Here is a 21,213-nt window from a genome sequence, read left to right as displayed (position 1 = left end):
AACAGACGAGTTGAGTTGAGTTCAACACTGAAATTTTCTGTCAGGAAATAAGCGAACATTTTTAGATAAAGATCAAGTGATCAGCACCCTCTAGTGGCATTTCCACCTACATGACTGACACATTTAGCTAAATCTAGGAGCTTGACTGTTTACCGTTTTGACTGCTATTCATATTATGTTGATATGACATTTTTAAAATTCAGCTCCGTTTAGTGTAAACTTTAATAACTTAAAAAAGTTTACATTTTAACGTTCATGCCATGGTCGCATGAGATAATGTTTACACTTTACAGCTGCAATGATATGGGCATAGAGAAGTCATTAACAGATCACCCTGGTAAACACATACCACCAGGTTTGGAGAATTTATCTACTAAAAGAGCTAAAAAAGACTTGCAAAAACTGTTGATTCAGATATTTAACCATACTACAGGAAGTGACATTTTTTCCAGTCTGAGAAATGATTTCTGTAAGTATTCGCAGTTTTGAGTAACAGGTTTTTATTCTTTATTGACATTTGCACCAAATTTGGTGCGATCGTACTTGAATATCATCAAATTCTCGGGAAAAAAGTGATAAATAATTGTTGACCATTATTTTGGAGATCGGCTCTCTTGATCGAGACAGTCACAAGCATTTGTAACCAATTAGGTCAAACTCCTGTCGTTAAAATTACCCATCCCACATCGCTCAATATTTGGTTAACTACTTCCTAAGATACAACTATGCCAGTGGAACAAAAATAGTGCACATTAACGGACATGGGACAGTACCATTGTAAGCTTCTGTTTTGCGGCTAAAGAAGCCAATTTAAAATACATAAAATGGGGAAAAGGTGACATTTGTGTCTGAAATATACATGCTACAGGGATGGTGAAATTTAACTTCAGTTATGATATTTTTTTGTTTATTGAGCGGAACAAGGAACAATTGTAGGGAGAAACAAAAATAGAGGAAAACCTTATCAAAAGTTAACTTCAATGTCCTGTTTAGGCCAGAGCAAATGACTCAGACAACACAAATTGTCTATGGAAATGACAAGTACTGAAGCATAGTGTCACGCTACTGGCTATTGAAAGGCACACATGGATTCCTTGTTATGTGTAAATGACAAGGTCACATTTGGAAAGTCTAAAAAATACCAAGCCGATCTCGTATCGGAAAACATCTTCGAAAGTTTACAGAAAAGGATCAATTTTCCATCAAATCCACAACAACCTTTTTCTTTGGAAGCAGCTTTTTGGGGATTTTAGTCTAAAAGCATTGGAGCATTTTATTTCAAAAAGATTAGATAGATGATCCAATTTTAATAGACTATGTATTCAAACCTGACGACGAATAACTAGCGTATAATTAAAGTATGCTACATCAAGTTAGATATTAAATATTAAAATCAAATGGTTTGTTAATACACACCTTCCATCTTAGATCAAAATAAGGTATTCTGAAATGTTCCGGTGATTTTTTTGAGATATATAAAGAGAGAGAAACACAGAGAGACACAGAGAGACACAGAGACAGACGGAAAGACAGTGAGACAGACATGGGAGAACGCGAGATAGACAGCAATACACAGAGACATAGGGAGACCAGGAGAAATGGTAAGACAGAGAACGCAGTGCAGCGGTGCATAATTATGCATCAAAAGTTATAGTAAACTTTTGACACAAAATTAAACGCTTGATTTGTTCCAAATGCTTATTCACACCGAAACCAACAAAGATTCGTGTAAGTTGTCCGAGTCCATACCTAACTTGCACGGTTCTTGACAATGTTGTAGTTTTAGCCGAAAAGCGTGATGCGAAAGTTTTATAGACACAGAGAATAGAGACAACCAGAATGATTATTAAAAATGCCATAATATTCTTAAACAAAACAATCACCTGTTAATGTCAATTTGTTGTCTTTATTGCTTTAAGCTTTCAGATCCTGTTAACATACCGTCTCAGTGTTAGGCATAGGATGTTCGCACATTGAGGGGCTGACTAATGATTTTTTCAAATATTTGGCAAAATATACAGGTGAAAACACTCCAAATTGTAGACAATATATAGTTTGAATTAGTTTCAAACCTAAACAAAATCTAAATTGAAGGTAAGGTACTCTGTTTATAAAATATACACACCTCTTATCAAAGTCTAATTAAAGATTAGCAAGAAAAGTAGAACTGCTAATATCAAACTGATATTTCTTAAATATGCAAATGACATTTAAATTGGCCGTTGAGCGTGATTAGTGCTTTTTGCAGTCACGAAAGATAAAAAGCATGATTCTAATCAGTAAATTCTCTATAGGATTCGAACCCAGAACATACTGTGCCCTATTCATGTAGCAAAGGCATCAACAGTCAAAATCGATCAGCTACATTCCCACCTCAAATAAGCTAGGTGGTTAAATGGCCGAACGAAGTTGTTCCAATTCTCTTGCCGAGGCTCCTCCGTAAGCTGGTAAAGTTCCCGAAGCACTTAATCTCGCAGGTACGTACTGACTGGCGTACAGTACACACTAACTTAAGCAAAGTAGAACGCACCTCGGGGACAAAAATTCAGGCCTTCAAATTTTATCAATTTCTCCTGACCTACCACTTGTGGGGGCTCGTTTTGAAGCTCTTGGCAAAAGAAAAGTTTTTACCGTCTTAGTTTTTCGAAAATCGAAAATTTTATTTTTTCTCATAGAGTTAACACAGGGATGGCGGCCATTTTGAATTTCAAATATCTAGAAATCACAAGTTATTTGTCTCTTTAGTACCAAAGTTTGCAAGGTGACCCCTGATTTTTATTCTTGCTTTGGTAAGAGAATGGTTGAAAGTTTCACTAAGGAAAGTTTGAGCAAAAGTTTAAGTCTTTCACTTTCGAGGTACACACTAACTTAAGCAAAGCAATGAATACATCGCTCACTCAGGCTTAAGATAGCAAAGTTAACGAGGTTGCTGAAACTGTTAGCTACAATGTTAGGTGGTTAACAAAGAGTTTTGGCCGCAAAGTTGTATTTAGAGTTAAGATTGCCAGTCTCCCGAAGGGACGGCATACGAATTGTGGCAGCTTACTAGGACTGACCAAATGGCCGTACAGTACCAACCACTGTTATTGACTTACATGTAAAGGTTTAAGAAAATGCCATGGCAACATTGTCATTCCTTTGATTCTTTCACAAAAAGCTAGGAACAATTTCTTTACAAATAAAATACCATACACTGTGATGCAATATATTTAAAGTTAGACGAAAACAAAAATTTGCCTTAATATATGTCTTATCTATTCGCAGGTAACTAAAAAACATCCAATTTGAAATAAATGATAATACTCTCAAAATGATTGTCCAGTGTTTTATCTTATAGCGCCAATAGTGATAACTTTTAAAGTATTGTCAAGTACTTTTGTTTTCTCTCTGAAACACCATTTCTTTGCTGTAATGCTTAGTTTTCAAATTGTCAATACAGCCTCTAAGTGTGTAGAGTCCAATATTAATATTGCTATACTTTCGGCTCTGACTCGTGAATTCACATGTCAAAAGTAACATTGCAATTTTGTACAAAATGCGTCGAGTTTACTTTGCGAACAAATTTACATGTACTTGTGAAAGACGAATAAAAGAGATTTGCACTGTGGGAAATATGAAAGTGTTATCAAAATATTACAGCTATTGTCCGCTCAACTAATTCCACCGCGGTGAAACAACTTCGTACGGCGAGAAACGTTCTCCGTCAAACGCGTTCAAATGCGGTGATATGCGTTCTCCGTCAAAATCATTCACCTGCGATGTGATGCCGTCTCCGTCAGAATCGTTAAACTGAGATGAGATGCGTTCTCCGTCAGGAGCATTCAACTGCAATGAGGCGCGCTCTCCGTCGTCGGACGCATTCGATTGCATTGAGATGCGTTTTTCGTCAGGCACAGTCGACTGCGATGAGATGCGTTTTCCGTCGGCCTCCTTTGACTGAGATGAAATTCGTTCTTCATCAGTCTTTTCATTCCTGACAAGGCTTCGCTCAGCCTCTGGGTCCAGGATTGCTGTAATTTCCTTAACCTGGCTTACCATATCATCGATGAACTGTTGTATGGATTTCATAATACCAGCAACCTTTGTGAACTGCAGAATATTGTAGGCGATATTCTTAATCGCTTTGGCGATCTGCAATGGACCCAGTTCGGCCCGGGCGTCCTTTATCGAATCCTTGATCGTACCCGACGTCTCGATGATCTCCTTGGCCGACTCCACAGCTGTCTTCAGGATAGTCCCGACCTGCACCATGTTGTCGCCGATCGAGGATACAGCATCGGAAAGCTTCTCGGCAATGTCGGCCACGGCTTCGTCGTAATCGGTTCCCGTGGTGAGCTTCATCGTGTAATCGGAGCCAAGTTCCAGTCTTAAGCCAGCTTTATGAAAGAGAGAGGAATAGTCCCTGTTACCCAGATTGCACTTGGGGATCTTTTTCCGGGGGCCGACCAGACGGTAGCCCCAAAGCAGTCTGGGTAACCGAGGCTAAGCAAGAAATGGATTATTGACATTAATATGAGACATATCTGTTAAAAGTAATTTTAATAAATGATATTTTATTTCAACTTCCTTAAATTGTTGTGAAACTATGATACGCAGGGAAAAGTCTATCATGCCTAAAACTCACCATTATTTTCTTTTGAAATGTTTGCCATTCAAAAATATGTCAGTTGAAAATTCCGAAAGCTTATTTCGTCAAATTATGGCGTTCGGAGGACATTAAATTAAAAATCCGTTTTCGTTTCTCCAACCCATTTTTTGTTTGGGGAAAGAGGAAACACAGCCAGGTTCGTTATAATGCGTGTGTTGAACTATACCCACGGTCCACAAGGTACTTAAAATAGTCAAACAGTGTAGTTCCCAGTTCGGTCATAGCTATCACGTACAGCATGTCCCTTAGCTAAAACAGGAATCGCGGGTTTATCAGTGCATACTTCGACATAGATCGCCGATATAACGCCGGCGTCATTACTCCCGGGGCCTTGCGTTAACAGATATACATTGCCATTTCGAAGCAGTTGGTCGAGAAAATTGTAATGTAATTTCTTAAGGTCATTAAATGCGCTTTGTAATCCGGATAATTGACAAGGCAATAGATGTTTTATAATCACTCATTGCAATCTGACTATCGACAATTAGGAAAAGCTGCAGATGATCTAATGGTCCCGCTGCCGGACATTTTTTCACAGATTGTTGAATAGAAAATAATTCTCGTCAAGTGTATACCTGTCTTTCTTTGTCTGTCAATGTGTGCGTCTCTCTCTCTCTCTTCTCTCTCTCTCTGACACTGCAGAGCGGAAGCGTTTACAGAAATATTTCGCGTGAGCCAATAACTACTCCAGCACCAACTTGATATATTTTTCTCAGAGTCTTGATTTTGAATGTCAAAAACCGATGTTGAGCCTGATTTTGAATTTCTCTGGGTAACAGTCTGTGGCTATGATGCTCTTCCAATGCGAGAGGAGAGAGCAGGTGTGTTTCAAAGGGGAAGAGGAACAATTAATTAAAATAATCATGGCGAGCTCTTTTTACGGATTTTTTTTATCGAAACTTCTTCATCGCGTAAAAAATATATGAGGGACCCGAAAGGACCTAATAAATATTTGTTCAATCAAGCATGATTATATCAACAACGAACTTGGACGGAATAGTAAGCGATTGAGAAGAGTAAAAAAATGAACATAGATTTGCCAACGGATACCTTAAAGGGAAACTGGTCGGAACTGCGTCTATGCGAGTTACTTGTTTACAAACGATGTATTTCGTGCACGATATCTAGATGCACCTCATTATCATAGCTGCAACATTTAAATTATACGATGTAGATTATGACAGACATGTTTTAACTTTCATCAATCACCTTGGATACAGTGTTTACATTGGTCGTATGGGTCCCATACGACCTTTGAGCGCGACTGTATCCCTTTAATATTGACAAATGGAGAACAATGTCTTCAAAAAGGATTATATAATTTAGCAAATTAAACATGACATAGTTTAAATTGACAGATAGCTCCTCATTAGAAGAGATATTGTAGCTTTACTGATCCTTATGATCAGCTGTAAACATTTTGAGACGGCAGTGAGCATACTAGGATACGAAGCATAAATTGTTCAACTGATTAATGTAAAGTGCAAACTTTTGAAGATTGAGTTTCTATTTCGTTATATGATAAACCTGCATGAAATGCTGGAGCAATATATCCAAATAAGATGTTTTTAAGTAGGAACATGTTTTGTCTGAGTTTCTGGTTTCATTCATGTTTCAGACTTTCGGTCCGATTCATCATCTGACGAAGAAGACCTGTATTCTTCGAAAGCTTGTGATAAATAGTAATACGTTGGTCTTAAAGGTATACTGTCACCAGTTCCAATTTTGCCACAGTTACCATGGAAAGAGAAAATCTAACCAATCACAGATTTTAAGCGGGTGGCCGCTTTATAAAAACAGCGCCCTCACATGGGCATTTTGAATACCAAGGAACGCCCCTTTGACCATATATGGGCATATTTTAAATTACAGGTAACTGTATACCTTTAAGTGCAGAATGCGCCTCCGGGACAGGTATTCGCACTCTCAGATGTTTCAAATTCTTTTCTGATCTTCCCGGGGGCTCATTTTGGAGCTGTCGGGGTTTTGTGAAAATCAAAATTTTAATTTCTATCTACAGAGTTAACACAGGGACTGCGGCCATTTTGAATTTCAAATATCGGTAAATGTCAGCAAATATGTTTCTGAGCACTGAAATCTGCACAGTGACCCCGATTTTTTTTATGCTTTGTAAAGAGACTTGGACTTTTTAAAGTTTTGTCGAGGAAAGTCTGCAAAAGTGTTCAATTTCGAGGCGCGTCAGTTAGTTACATGCACCTTAATGTGTTACCTAGCCCTTAAAGTCAATGAAATGATGCAGGTCACAAAAAATGCTTTTTTTCACTTACGCATCATTTCCTTGAGGCCAAGAAATATGACTTTCAGCGGGTCACTGTCTTTGTAGCCGGCTAGCGTCTTCAGGGACGTTAAGTCAGCGTCCAGTTTATTCTTCAACACCACCACCTCATTAAACGGAGCCGCTGCGCTTTCAAACATTGTGTCCAAGTCTTCCACGTTTGTCTCCTTAATCTTCAACTCCTTGAGCTCCTTTTTCTTTTTTTCCTTCTTGGATTTCTTTTTCTTACCCTTTTTCTTGTCATCTTTTTCCTTTTTCTCCTTCTTTTCTTTCTTTTTCTTGTCTTCTTTCTTCTTTTTCTCTTCCTTGCCGTCACTCTTGGATTCATTCTCCTCAGTATCGTCACTCCTGTGTTCCTCTATCTTACCGTCATCATTGACTTCCTCAATTTGACCGTCACTTTTGAATCCCTCAATCTTACCATCGCCATTTGCTGCATCAATTTGACCGTCATCGCTGAGTTCCTCAATCCTACCGTCACCATTGAGCTCCTCCTTTCCACCGTCCCTCTTCAGTTCTTTGTCTATGCCGTAACTTTTCGTCTATAGACAAAAATATAGACAGGATAACCTTGAAAAAGGTCTATTTTATGATCTATATGAAAGCAGACACAGTTGCATAACATGATTTGAAAGATTATGTGAGGAATATTATTAAAATGAAGTAGAGGGCGAGTATCATACTCATGCAAAATGTCTGTTGAACACGGTTCGAACTAATTTGAGATAATTGGATCTTCATATTTTTCAAATTTCTCAAAAGTTTTAGGTGCCGTATAGCTGAACGTTGCGATATTACAAATTACTCATAAAAACAAGTGTGTAACTTAAAAAGAAAAGTAGATGACGTTTCTGTTGCAGATTAAATCGACATTACTTCTTCACAATCCAATTATCCCAAATCAGTTCCCATCGTGTTGTTGGTAACACCTTTAAATGTTGAAGTGCTTACAACAGTAATGCTATGATAGACGATCCTAAGTTGGCCTTTAGCCGGGAACACGGGGCGTGATTAGTTCTTATGGAGCTGTGACGGATTAAGAAATAAGGGAACTTCGAAAAGTATTATGACACTGTCCCATGTTTGTACATCGTGAGCTCGCACAAATAAAAAGAGGAAGAAAAATAATTACAGTGTTGATATCAAAACAAGGCTAGGCTCTTCAATTCATCATCGAAATGGAATTACTCCAGCGCAGTTCAAAAAAGAGGTAAGATACATTGTGGCATCATGAAGCCTGCCCTACTCCGATCAGCTGACCGGCAGAACATGAACAAAATACAGCCTGTCGCTAAACCATCGTCTTTACCTTCCCTTGGTCGCAATAAATGTTCTCATTTCCATTATGTCATGTTGACAGCACTAAATCCGCCTGGAAATTTGGCCTTATTGTCCTCTGACTCGTTACCTAGCAATTTTATTACCTTGTATCATTTGGATTATTGGGTTTATTTTGACGTCATTTTGTTAATTGGACATTGTAATACATCAACGGAAAAAAACCAAGTGAACAAGCACCAGTCTGGCAATTGTATATTAATTAAATAAAATTAGATAAGTAAGTAAGTAAATGAATGAGTAAGAATGCATATAAGTAAGTATTGAGTGACTAAAAGATTTAGCTAATTACTAAGTTTGGTAATTAACTAACAAGGGATATGGTTAATGGAAGATGGCACATACTTATTTATCCAACTGATTATCAGAATTAAAAAACTCAAAGAATATTTTGTCAAGTACGGGACCATGGAGTTTTACAAGTGCAACAAAATACTTCAATTCTTTTCCTCTTTTCACGCTGGCTAGGGACAAGGTAGGCTTTCGTGCGGACTTCTGGACGTGTTTTTCTAGGATTGTAATATAATAGACAACTGGTAGCTAGCTAGTTAATTAGCTAGCTAGCTAGCAAGCTAGCTACATACATATATACATGCATACATGCATGCATACATACATACATACATACATACATACATACATACATACATACATACATACATACATATATACATACATACATACATACATACATACATACATACATACATACATACATACATACATACATACATAGACATAGACATAGATAGATAGATAGATAGATAGATAGATAGATAGATAGATAGATAGATAGATAGATAGATAGATAGATAGATAGATAGATAGAATCTGATCCCGACATGGAGGAACTTCAAGAGAGACGTCAGACAGCTGAGATAAGAGAAAGACAGACACGGCAACAGACACATTGACATTGATGGATAGGACACAAAAGAAGACATGGAAAAACGAGAGATTGATGATGATTGATTTCCTTACCTTGGATGTGCAACAGCCCATGGTCGAGGTCCCGGCGCCGTGCAACTTTACGAGTCCGATTCTGTCCAGCGCAGATGCACAAAATAGGTATCATGTAGTCGTGCGAGTCGACACAAAATTCAAGCCCGAGGAATCCCATTGGATAGGATCTCATAATATGTAAATCCGTGTCGTGGTGGAGGCTTTATTGATGTTCTATGAGTTTCCTCATATTTTGAGTAAACGAAGTAAAAATCGATGATGCCAGAAAATTAAGTCGGTGTTTCCGCTTGTACGCCGTACACGCCCAATGATACCTAAACACGGTAAGTCATGAAACAAACTAGTCGCAATCCTCGCATTGCCAAGTTAGGAGATATTCTGTACATATATAAGCTAAATTTATTTGAAATGCTGTCAGTAATTTGAAAGTCGAAATAATTTTTTTTCTTTTCTGACCCGATTTCTGTAAGTTTTTGCAGTTTTGAAATGACGCTATCCTGAGAAATAACACTGTGTACTGACATTTCCATTGAATTTTGTGCAATTTTTCGAGAATATCATTGGGTTCTTGCAATAAATTATATTTATCGTTGAATATTATTTTCGGTATGGATCTCTTGATATTAAAAATGCCACACAGCCTTGAAATTCCACTTATGATGTCGGTTGTCATTTGCTCAACTTCAAGAGATACAACTGTATTGGGATTCTAACACAGAACGTATGCTACGAGGCACCAGCAGCCAAAATATGACATCAAATCGACTCCAGTGATCATTATAATTCAAGGCAAGTAAATCATCAGGTCCAAGAAACAAACAAACAAAACAACAACAACAACAAAATCAATAGTCCAATCTCGAACCACTAGTTACGTGATGGTACCAGTTGTTCAGAGTGGGTAAGCGTACCCTGTTAGCATGCTACACCCGTCAACTTCTAAAAAATTACAAAGTAGTTGTACGGTAATTCAGCTAGTTGCCAAATTACTGTTGTGAATCAAGTCCATGGATACTGTCTCTAAATATCTGAGTAACAGATTTATCATATTTATATCTACCGTAGAACTTCTTAAGTGATCTAGCCAACTACTTTGTGAAAATCTCTACTAAATCCCAAGTTCAAGCATAGACCCTCGAGAAAAACGTTTTTCTCGAGGGTCTATGGTTCAAGTAAAGGTGGTTCAATAGCCGAACTATTATAATACGTTGTTGCGATTGTCTGACCACCTTTCACAAGCTGTCAAGTTCGTGAACCACTCGTAAGTACTTACTCACTGTAGTGCATCGCACACGAACTTAATCAAAGAAATGAATAAACCGCTAAACTGGGCTTCAGATAGTCAAAAATCACGAAGTTGTTTACTACTTATATGTAAAGTGTTAAGACGATAATGATGTTGTATACCGTTCTTCACACTTTCCCGCAAGACTTTGCAAGAGAATGTTATGCCTTTTGAAGATGTAATAAGCACTGGTGTCGTCGTGCAAGATTTCCAGATCAAAATACCAAGATTATGTCTTTCTTTGCAAATGCTGACCAATCAATTTCTGAATTGTTTTGTTTCAGGTGTCACAGGGCCTTTCCATTGCCTTGATAATGACCTACTTGTGTCTTCATACATTTGAGAATAATTTATACGCTTTTAGAAAGCAAACGCGAAATCATTTGTCAGTCTCAATTAGGTCCATACTACTTCGAAGACTGCAATTGACACAAAAATGAGCAGCACAAAATCGTAGGAAAGAATATACTGTTATGCAAAATATAGATTGAGATAAAAAGCAACACAAAATTGTCGTTTCATCGACTCGCAGGTTATACGACACATGAGACTTCGAAGAAAATGGCAAATGCTTACAACTGCACGGACCTCTATAGATATAACTTCGACTACTAGTATTTCTCTGCGACGTACAGCTGCTCTGTTTTACTCCCGAAATCGGTTAGGAATGCTATGTGTTCAATTTGTCAATTATCATCCTGTATGTGTATAGTGTACCATGTTATTATTGACGGCTAAAATTGTCGTTCACGCATCAGTTCATTTGTACACACACAGTAGCATTGTGATTCTGTACACAGTGAGTTGATCTTGCAATGCTAATGAATTTAACCATGTTTTGGCAGGCGAGTGAAAACAAAATTTGTATTCTGTAACAAAAATGAAAGTATTATCAATACCATAGCTATTGTCCCTATAACGAGTTTAACTGACATGAAATGCCGTCTTTGTTTGATGCATTCAGCTGCCAGGATATGAGTTCTCCATCAGACACATTCAAGTGCAATGTCACAATTCAGACTGAAGAACGGTGGTCTCCTTTTACGAGGGAGGGAGGGAGGGGGGTAACTGAGAAGTATAAAAGGTATTCAGGATTTTGTTCAGATTACTAGCTACACGAAGACGTTAGGTTCGTTTCAACTCTACATAGTATTTATTTCTAGGCTGGCAAACTTAACACTAACAACTCCCAAGATATAACTTCCTACTTATGTCTTTCAAGTGTTGGTATGCGAAGGGGAAGATGGAGGAACTCAACGGTGCTATACCGAAAGAGAGCTGACTATATTTAAAAAGGACTGCTTTGTAAAGAATACCTGAAATGCATGGCTTCAATCGCACAATAGATACGAATAAAAAATAAAAGAAGTCATCCAATCATGAATATCTATGCTATTGATATTATCTTACAAGCTACAATTTAAATGTCGTTAATAATATTCATACTGATACATTACAAAACAACAACGATTAAGTTGGCTGTTGCCTTCCTCGGGACTTACTGAAGTACAGTTTACTGATTGTCTCTATTCTCCACTACATGGCGCTGTGGTGAGAAAATTGATATGTTTACAACGTGATGAACTTACAATTAATATCCTTATGCAAATTATCTTGTTTTCCATACTCTTATCATAATTCAAAACATGTGTTGTTTTCGCCAACGTTCTAAAGTCTAAAATAACTCATGATTAATCTATAGTGCTTTAATTGATAACATTTTTTCATCAATGACCGCTAGGTGTAAGAATCTTGATGTAAGATATTGAAAACAACATGGAGCATCGAGATACCGTCCCCGTGATGAGATGCGGTTTCTGTCAGACTCATTCAACGGCGATGAGACGAGTTTTCCGTAAAATGCATTCAACTGCGATTTTAGATGCATTCTGCGTCAGACACGTTCGGTTGCAATTGCGATGAGATGTTTTCTCCATCAGACTCATTCAATTACGACGAGATGCGTTTTCCGTCAGTCTCTACAGTTGTGGTAACGCTTGGCCGCGTATCCGACTCGGCCTCCGGGTCCAGCATTGCGTTGATTGCCTTACTCTGGCTTACCATATCATTGATGAAGTGTTCAATGGATTTCACGATGCCGGCCACCTTTCTGAACTGCAGAATATTGTAGCCGATATTCTTAATTACCTTTGCGGTCTGCACTGGACCAAGATCCAGATTCTCTATCGATTCCCACAGCGTAACCGCCTTCTCGCCGATTTCTGCGGCTGATTCCACGGCCGTCACCAGGATAGTCATTATCTGTTCCATGCTGTCGCTGATTGCGGATACAGCATCGGAGAGGTTCTCAGCAATGTCGGCCACGGCTTCGTCGTAATCGGTTCCCGTGGTGAGCTTCAACACGTAATCGGAGCCAAGTTCAAGCCTCAGACCAGCTTTATGAGGGAGAGAGAAGTATTCTCGTTTACCCAGACTGCACTTGACGGACTCTGTTCCTGCTCAGGCCGGAAGAGAGCCCGAAGTGCAGTCTGGGAAACCAAGACTCAGAGTGGAACGATTTCTTAGTGATGGCTTTACATGAAACCATAGTTAGTGGTCTCCCGCTCCACTCTCTATATGGTGAAACGAAACATTTTTAGTATAAAATGCTTTTCTCTTTAAGGTCGTATGCGCACCGAAAGTGAAAGACTGTAACTTCTACTCAAACTTTCCTAAATGAAACTTTAAAACATTGTGTTACCAAATCAACAATAAAAATTGGGGGTCACCGGACAAAAATGAACGCATACTGTCATTTGTCATGGACTTTACGGAATGACACCTTAAAGGCAGTGGGAGTGGCTATGTCAACTTTTTTTCACCAACACGAGCAAATACAACACTAGTTCACAAATTGACCTCCTTGGTTGGACTTAAATCTTTGTTATCGAGGATATCTCGGATGCAAAATCTCGGTCATTTTTTCTCTCATTGCACTCTTACTATGGGATAGACCTGCAGATAACATTTCGCCAATGGTCGCGTTACTGAACATTTTATTATCACAGAATATCCGAATAGTAAATTTTCGTCAAGTGACTTGTTCTGGTGAATCGCAACACAAAATGAAGAATACGGATTATTTTAATGATGTATAGAACAAGTATTGACAAAAATTAGGATATTATTGTACAGTATTAAAATAAATGCATTGATGCATGTTTAAACTCGCCTTGCTAATCTCAAGCCAAAGCATCGGTCTCTTTCTTTCTTTCTTTCTTTCTTTCTGTCTATCGTTGTCTGTCTATTTGTCTACCTTTCTGTTTATCATTCAGCCTGTCTATCTGTCTGTCTGACACCTCTCTCTCCCTAAATGAAAAGTGTTTTTCACTTACGGATTCTCTTCTTCAAACCGAGAAATACGTCTTTTAGCGAGTCACTGTCTTTGTAGCCGGCTAGCTTTTTCAGGGCCGATAATGCGGCGTCCAGTTGCTTCTTCAACACCAGCGCCTCATTGAACGGAGCCGACGCGCTTTTAAATAGCGCGTCCAAGTCTTCCACGTTTGTCTTCTTAATCTTCAACTCCTTGAGTTTCTTTTTCTTGCGGTCCTTCTTGGATTTCTTTTCCTTACTGTCACTCTCAAGTCCATTTTCCTCAGTACCGTCACCCCTCTGTTCCTCTTTCTGAATGTCAGCATTGAGTGTGTCAATCTCACCGTCACCGTTGAGTTCCTCCATCTGACCGTCATATTCGATTTTCCTAATCTTACCGGCACCACTGAATTCCCTTTCATTGCCGCTAGTCTTCGTCTATGGAAAAGAGATAGAAGGAATACCCTTTAGAAGGGCCTATACTATTTTATGAAACAGATTTGAGCAGACATAGGTGTATCCCCTGCCTTGAGTTATTAAGCGAGGAACATCGATCAAATGTCGTAGAAGCCGGTCATCATATTTTTACAAAACATCAGCCTCATGTAATGTATTAGCCCAATCAATATTAATGGCATAGTGGTCCTAGAATGAAAATGTTGTCAAAAGGCTGAACGATGATGGTGGTAAGACGAAAAGAGTGACTGGTGAACTGGAATAACGATGTAACCGAAGTGATGCGAAACATGGGGATAACTCTTTAGATGTTGGACGTTGACACTTGGTGATCGATCACTGATGTACTGACACAGCGACTGGACACTGGAGACTATGGGATGACCAACAAGGACTGGAGTGCTTGCAAAAGCAGTGACTCAAAGCAGTGACAAAACAAGAGAGACAGCTGGGTATACCACGATGACACGAAATAAGACATGGAAAAAAGAGATAAAGCCGCATTTCCATGATATTAATTTCCTTACCTTCGATGTGTAACAGCCCATGGTCGAGGTACTCGCTTGCGGCTTTAAAAGTTCGATTCTGCCTGCGAGATAGTTAATGAAGGGGATTGGGTAGACAATTAACAGATTATGGACTGTTTTCCTTTAAGTGTTACACAGAGATAGTGAGGGTGTAATATAAAAGGCACACTCTGACATAGTTCAAGGTTATGTTATGAAAATATTAAATATATAATAGATATTTATCATAATAAATGAATGTGATAATTTTGGGATGTACTCAGGGAGAAATGTGCCTTATAAAGTAGTGTAATAAGAAAAAAACGTGTCTTGTAGTGTGATTAATTCCACCTCTATGTCACATGTCCATTTCGAGCCCATAACTCAGGTTAATAACACATTTTGCATCATATGGATGGATACGAAGGAAACTACGTGTGTTCGTATCGTTGATTTGTCGCCGCTAATTGAGGTGCTTCATTAAGTAGCATAGTGTAAGTAGGAACCATGAGACTTTGTTTTTAGGTCGCGGAAACCATCCCTTAGCTTCGAACTTCATGATGAGATCGACTGCAGTTGAATTTGTAAAATCTAGAATGTCTGTTATTCGATATCAAATTGACAACCAGTCATTTTCTCGGTCGGCAATGGATGAAAAGGTGTGCTTCAAATATTAAAGCCGCATATGTCGAACTTCGGGCACCGGTGTGTCACAATACCTGTATCAAAATTACGTCCCTAGAAAGAAAGTCTTAATTTAAAATATAATTATCCTGCATATTTCTGCACAGACCGAAAGTAGCGAAATGCCGAGTCCCGTATCATTGACCTGGGCCAGAAGTCTCTTACTCTACTGCGGGATCTTCCTTTTGCCTGACAGGTTTAGTTTCATCGCGTTGTGTAAACGTCTCTATTAATTGATTTTGTATACTAGATCAATAAATGAATGGTATAAAGTCATAGATAATTAATGAATGATGGAAAAACATAGCAGGGCTGTATTCGACAGCACAGCTGAATCACAAACAATATTATACTTAGTCCTAGAGGGTTATCATCGTAAGAAACACCAGCACACTTGTTTTTCATTTGTTTGTTTACACTTGAAGAAAGTATATAGTCCCTCACTAGTCGGGGTTACATTGCACATTATGCAGGAGCATAAAGTTACAGAGAACAATGTAGTATTAACTGTTAACGCTTTACCAACATTTGATATGCATTTATTATTTGTGTACAACGAGGCGTATAGTACGTTGCTATGACAAGCAAATTACTCTGAATATTCATGACTGCGTCAATATTTATAATGTACGTTGAAGTAATTATTGCTTTTTATGCTACAATCGTTCCCCGGGGCCAATATTTATATACTCATTCATATTGAGACAGTTATGGCCATCATAAACGAGTGTGTCAATATTTATGATGTATGGGAAAATAATCAGTATTTGTCAAGTGCATCGTAAATATTGACACAGTAGTTGTGAATAATCAGCATAATTTGCTATCCAAAGTGAGGCATGAACACTCACGTCATGCAATTGATGGAACATTCAACTTATCAGTGACGTCAACAGTTCGACCACACACGTGTCTTCAACGCCCAGGGTCTGGGGCAATAATAGCGGCGAAGAAAAAAGTAAAATAGGCAACCTATAAAAATATACCACAACAACAGTGGAAGGTCTTGTTTGAACCCTGTTCACGCTTATTGTGGTATACATTTATTAGAGTTTATATCTGACCTTTCTATTCTATGTCGTTGTTTTAGACCCCAAAGAAGCCCCCTGAGTGTAGTCGAAGTTAGTCACGTTACGTTAGTAACGTAATAAAGATACTAATAAATGTAATAATAAATATTAGAGACATACTGACTGTCATTATGGTTCTAAGCTAGTCTGTTACTACTACAACAGATTCAATAAGTCTGTACAGATGTTCAGGGGTCCTGATAAAGTGAATAACTTTATGGGATCTGTGTCAGGACAAGTCTGCTGAAGTCGACAAAAAGAAAATTCACACTTCTGAGATTGAATTGAGAAGATAAGTACTTTTTTATTCTGAATGTTAAAAAAGAAGTAACAACGACTTATAAAAAATTAAGTTAATACCCATTTTTTCTGTTACTTTATCCCTTGCTGGTGTTCCAGTGATACAAATTATCCACATTACAAACATTGTCAATTCCTTTGTAAGTCAGCTAAGTATCTATAAATTATTTGAATATCTTTGACAACTGTAACAAGTCTAGTTCTGATATGATCTATGTCATTTGTTGATATATGATTCCCATAGGCACTCAAGAAGTCATCCAGGGTCCATGTTTGCATCAGCTTGGAGTACTGCTTCTCTGCTTCTTCAAATGGCGCCGACCACGTCGTTTCGAGTACATGGCTGGCTATTTCAGTCATTGGAGATGGCGCCATAGGATGTGTGTCTTCTGATTGGTGGATTAGTTGAGCGTAGTCTGTCGTTATCCAATGAGGCCAGGGTGTGTCAGTGAAACGTATGACGTGAGCTTGATCAGCTTTCCACTGTTATGTGAAATAAAGGGACGTACAACAGACTGAATTAAATTGCATACGTGTTTCTATAAATGAAAACGGAATACTGAAAAAGGGCATGCACGTTTTCATCCTTACGTACACGCGAAGGTAAGTTCATGTGGAAGTTGATATGTTCATCACTAAATTAAAATTTAGAATACTGTATACCCCATTGCAGGATTGCCCGGCAACGACGAAAAAGGACGTTTAAACCTCGTCACTTTTAATGAAGCATTTTACTTTCGTGAGAGAGAGAGAGAGAGAGAGAGAGAGAGAGAGAGAGAGGAGAGAGAGAAGAGAGAGAGAGAGAGAGAGAGAGAGAGGAGAGAGAGAGAGAGAGAGAGAGAGAGAGAGAGAGAGGGGGGGGGGGAGAGGAGAGAGGGGCAGGAAGGCAGGTAGGCAGGCAGACAGAGGGGAGAGACGCGACAAACAGACAGACAGACAGACAGACAGACAGACAGACAGACAGGCAGACAGAAAAAGAGTGAGTGAGAGAGGGCAGACTCAGACATAGAAACATACAACATGGAGTGATAGCAAGGGAGCTGAGGTACGACAGAGAAGCAGCGACAACGTGCGAGAAGTACCCTCTGTTCTAGGGTAGCATGCAATCTTTTTGATCTCACCTTGAACGCAGCCCACCTTTGACTCTGTAGATCTCTAATCTTTTTCAGCTTATGTTTCCATCGCCGTTCATCCGCAGCTGAAATTCAAATCAATTGTGACAAGGGAATATACATTACCAGAGATTGAGGATAACTCGACTTACACACACGACTTTTGCGATTGTGGATCATCGACTTAAGCTGCAGGTAGTAATGTTCAATCGGAAAGTATACGCAAAACACATTGCACTGCAACAGAATTGAGTATGTGCAAGTCACGGTTACTCACGAAAGTACAAACTTATTTTAGATTTTAGATTTTCGTACAAATGCGTCCATAACATGCATGATTGTCCTCAAGTCATTTTAATATTAATTTTCCTGAGAGAACTAAAAGAACTAGTACTGTTTTCAGACTCGCACTTAATAAACTCAATGCTCTTCAACGATATATGGTCACTTTGTGCATTCCAAAACCCGCCATTGACCATCATCTTATGAAAGTTTCAGACGCCTGGTCAGAATGTCATGCTTAGATTTGTAAATGTTTTAAATGCTTTCATATAGTAAGTCGTCTATGTGTTGTTTTATTGTACTTTATGCATTTATATTTTTCATTTATTCCCGTTGGTCTTCCTCGAAATAATAAATAAATAAATAAATAAATAATAAATAAATAAATAATTATAAATAATAAATAAACAATAAGTAAATAAATAAATAAATAAATAAATAAATAAATAAATAAACGTTACCCGAGACGGAGGGTAAATAAAAGTAGTATTACCGAGATTTTCCTCGATCAATGGCGCCCTCACAGTCAGCGTCGGTATACTGCCTGCCTCCTTTGTTTTGCCGCCGAAGAGAGACAACATCGTCATGGAATTATGCAGAAAACCACCATTCTTGTCGGTCATCATTATCTACAAAAAAAATTATTTTGGATGAAATGGTAATAACACATTCAGGCCTGGTTACACTATTCTACGACTACTTAGTATACGTCGTTTTGAGTCCATTGGGTATATTCTGATAATTTTTGGAACGAGTTGGATTGTTTGAGGGCTGTTTTGTTATGAAAGGTATAGTGCGGGATTCAAGAACACACCCAAAAAGGAAAATGACATGCACATAAGTCTCCGAGTGATTCACACCAAGATTAGATACAAATGTAACGTTTAGGGTCTTACAGCCATGCTCTCTGTATACAGCCACGCTCTCTGTATAGTGACGTCCCATCTTCCTGTGGCCCAGTGTCATGTTAACCGCGCATCTACCGATTTCTTTACCTTCTAAGTGTGATGTTTTCAGATCGACTGAAAATACGCTGAAATGTAGTGGGCTTTTGCTGAATAATATTTCAAGATAAAATTTGACCTTTATATACTTAAAAAAGGAAATTTAAAGATATTGTCATTTCATTTACAACAATGAATATAGTCCCATGTCACTTGAAACTAGAGAATATGGGCCTTTTTGAAAAGGTCTGCACGCACTAATGGCTCAAAAAAGCGTAGATCTATCAGTGCGAAAATAGACAACATGTCTAACATAAACCATCTTCCCAAGATCTCAGAGTAGAGCAGTAAGTATGATTGTCTCAATTGGGTCAAGTGCTCATTTTTTAGAGTTGTCCCTACGGTATAAATCCGAATTTGTTGTGACCATGTCGGTTGTCCTAACTCCAGTTTTACTCGACAACGAAGCTGATGACCTGCTACTTGGAAAAAAGTGCCTGTCTCTCAGGAATGCAACTTACTTGATCGGTGTCGTCGATAGCAAAGTACGTGGCGACGAAGAGACACAGTTCTTGAACAGTAGTGTATGCAGTGATCCCTATGGTTATCCGTTCCTTCATGACTGGCCAATGCAACTCAATACTACCCGGCACTGAGGGAAAAAATGAAACGAGTTTAAATCCAAACGACTGCGACTTGCAACAATATTTACATTATTTTAATGCTAGAACTAACGTTACGCCGTCTTGTGGTACTTCTTAAATATGTTTGTCTGCTATTCACTGTACATGTAAAAGAAAATATGGATAAAATTGAATGTACAAACAATATTCTAGGGTACTCCTCGGTATATGGCCGCCAATACACAGCTTCATAAAAAAGTCTGGACATTGTACGCCCACTCAGTGAAATAACACAGAAATAATCACGTGTTAATTTGACTATGTTATACTCACTACTCTGCAATAGAGAAAATTTGAATTTTTTTGCATTTCTTTTCACAAAAACGTTGAATGAATTTCGCTTTCAATATTTACGGCAAATGTAAACAGCACATTAAAACCGTAGAACACCCGGCAGAAAAATGACTTTTTTCATTACGAACATAGCCTTGAAAAATCATTAATTTCTCCTTGCCATCATTCAAATTTAACTGAGCTTACACATTTATAGAGTATATCAAGAAATGAAATAAAGTAGCATTTTGTGATTCTGAGAACATTTACCATGGCAATAAATGATCGATTGTAAAATTTAAAGATGAAGTAGGGTATCGAAAGGATAATTTAAAAGAAAAAAACGTGAGAGTGTTTTCCCTGGGTATCGGAAAGAAGCAAAACAACAGCTTTAAGATTTAAGTTATTGACACAACGGACAGTTGAAATTGTTACCTTCATGTCTAGGGTGGTCAGTTTGCAATGACGAACGATATGTGTTCATTTCAATCATTCGACCAATCAGTACCTTCCTCAACGAATCCCTATGACGCCTCTCTTCTAACTCCATAGCAACAAGTTGGCTTAGGTACTCACTCTGTTTAGCGTCCTGTCATAATAAAAGAAAGAAAAGGGGTGGTGACGCTGGAACTGATAAACGGAAAGTTGAACTGGAAAGAGTGTTTAATACGATGCCATGGCAAAGTCTCGCGGTCTAGTCGTCATGGATACATATAAATGAGTGTTTCTCTGCACGAAAGAATGAGTGAGTGACGAATGTGGAAACGTGTTGGACCTTTCGTGCTCAAACGTTGAATTTGATGAATTTCTAGAGGATGTTTCATGTCAAATTAAAAAAATGGTAGAAACACCACAGACCTCACAGTGAACGTGAAAACGCAATATATCGCCTTTGAGAATATGGGCTAGAGAATGGATTCTAAATTTTCTCATCAATGTATACGACACAAATAACCTTGACGTAATACCTGCGTTTTACAGTTATAACTTACCTCGCGAATTTGAAAAATGTACATGTGAAAAACTCAAAATGGCTGCCTTCGACAAGTATTGGGACGCCC

General features: G+C 38.3%; 1 protein-coding gene across 1 annotated transcript; it reads right to left on the bottom strand.

Annotated features, from left to right (window-relative positions):
* Window positions 1-1,779: 1,779 nt before the first annotated feature.
* LOC139137288 (uncharacterized) lies at window positions 1,780-9,342 on the bottom strand. The gene is made up of 3 exons (XM_070705297.1): window positions 9,264-9,342; window positions 6,937-7,486; window positions 1,780-4,376 (listed from the first exon to the last, which is right to left on the bottom strand). The coding sequence occupies exons 1-3, from the start codon at window positions 9,282-9,284 to the stop codon at window positions 3,655-3,657; spliced, it is 1,293 nt and encodes a 430-aa protein (XP_070561398.1). The 5' UTR covers window positions 9,285-9,342; the 3' UTR covers window positions 1,780-3,654.
* Window positions 9,343-21,213: the final 11,871 nt, after the last annotated feature.

The sequence above is a fragment of the Ptychodera flava genome, chromosome 7 (genome assembly GCF_041260155.1).
Source record: "Ptychodera flava strain L36383 chromosome 7, AS_Pfla_20210202, whole genome shotgun sequence".
Taxonomy (NCBI): Eukaryota; Metazoa; Hemichordata; class Enteropneusta; family Ptychoderidae; genus Ptychodera; species Ptychodera flava.
The sequence above is the reverse complement of the archived record's forward strand: the minus strand, read 5'-3'. Positions and strand labels throughout refer to the sequence as shown.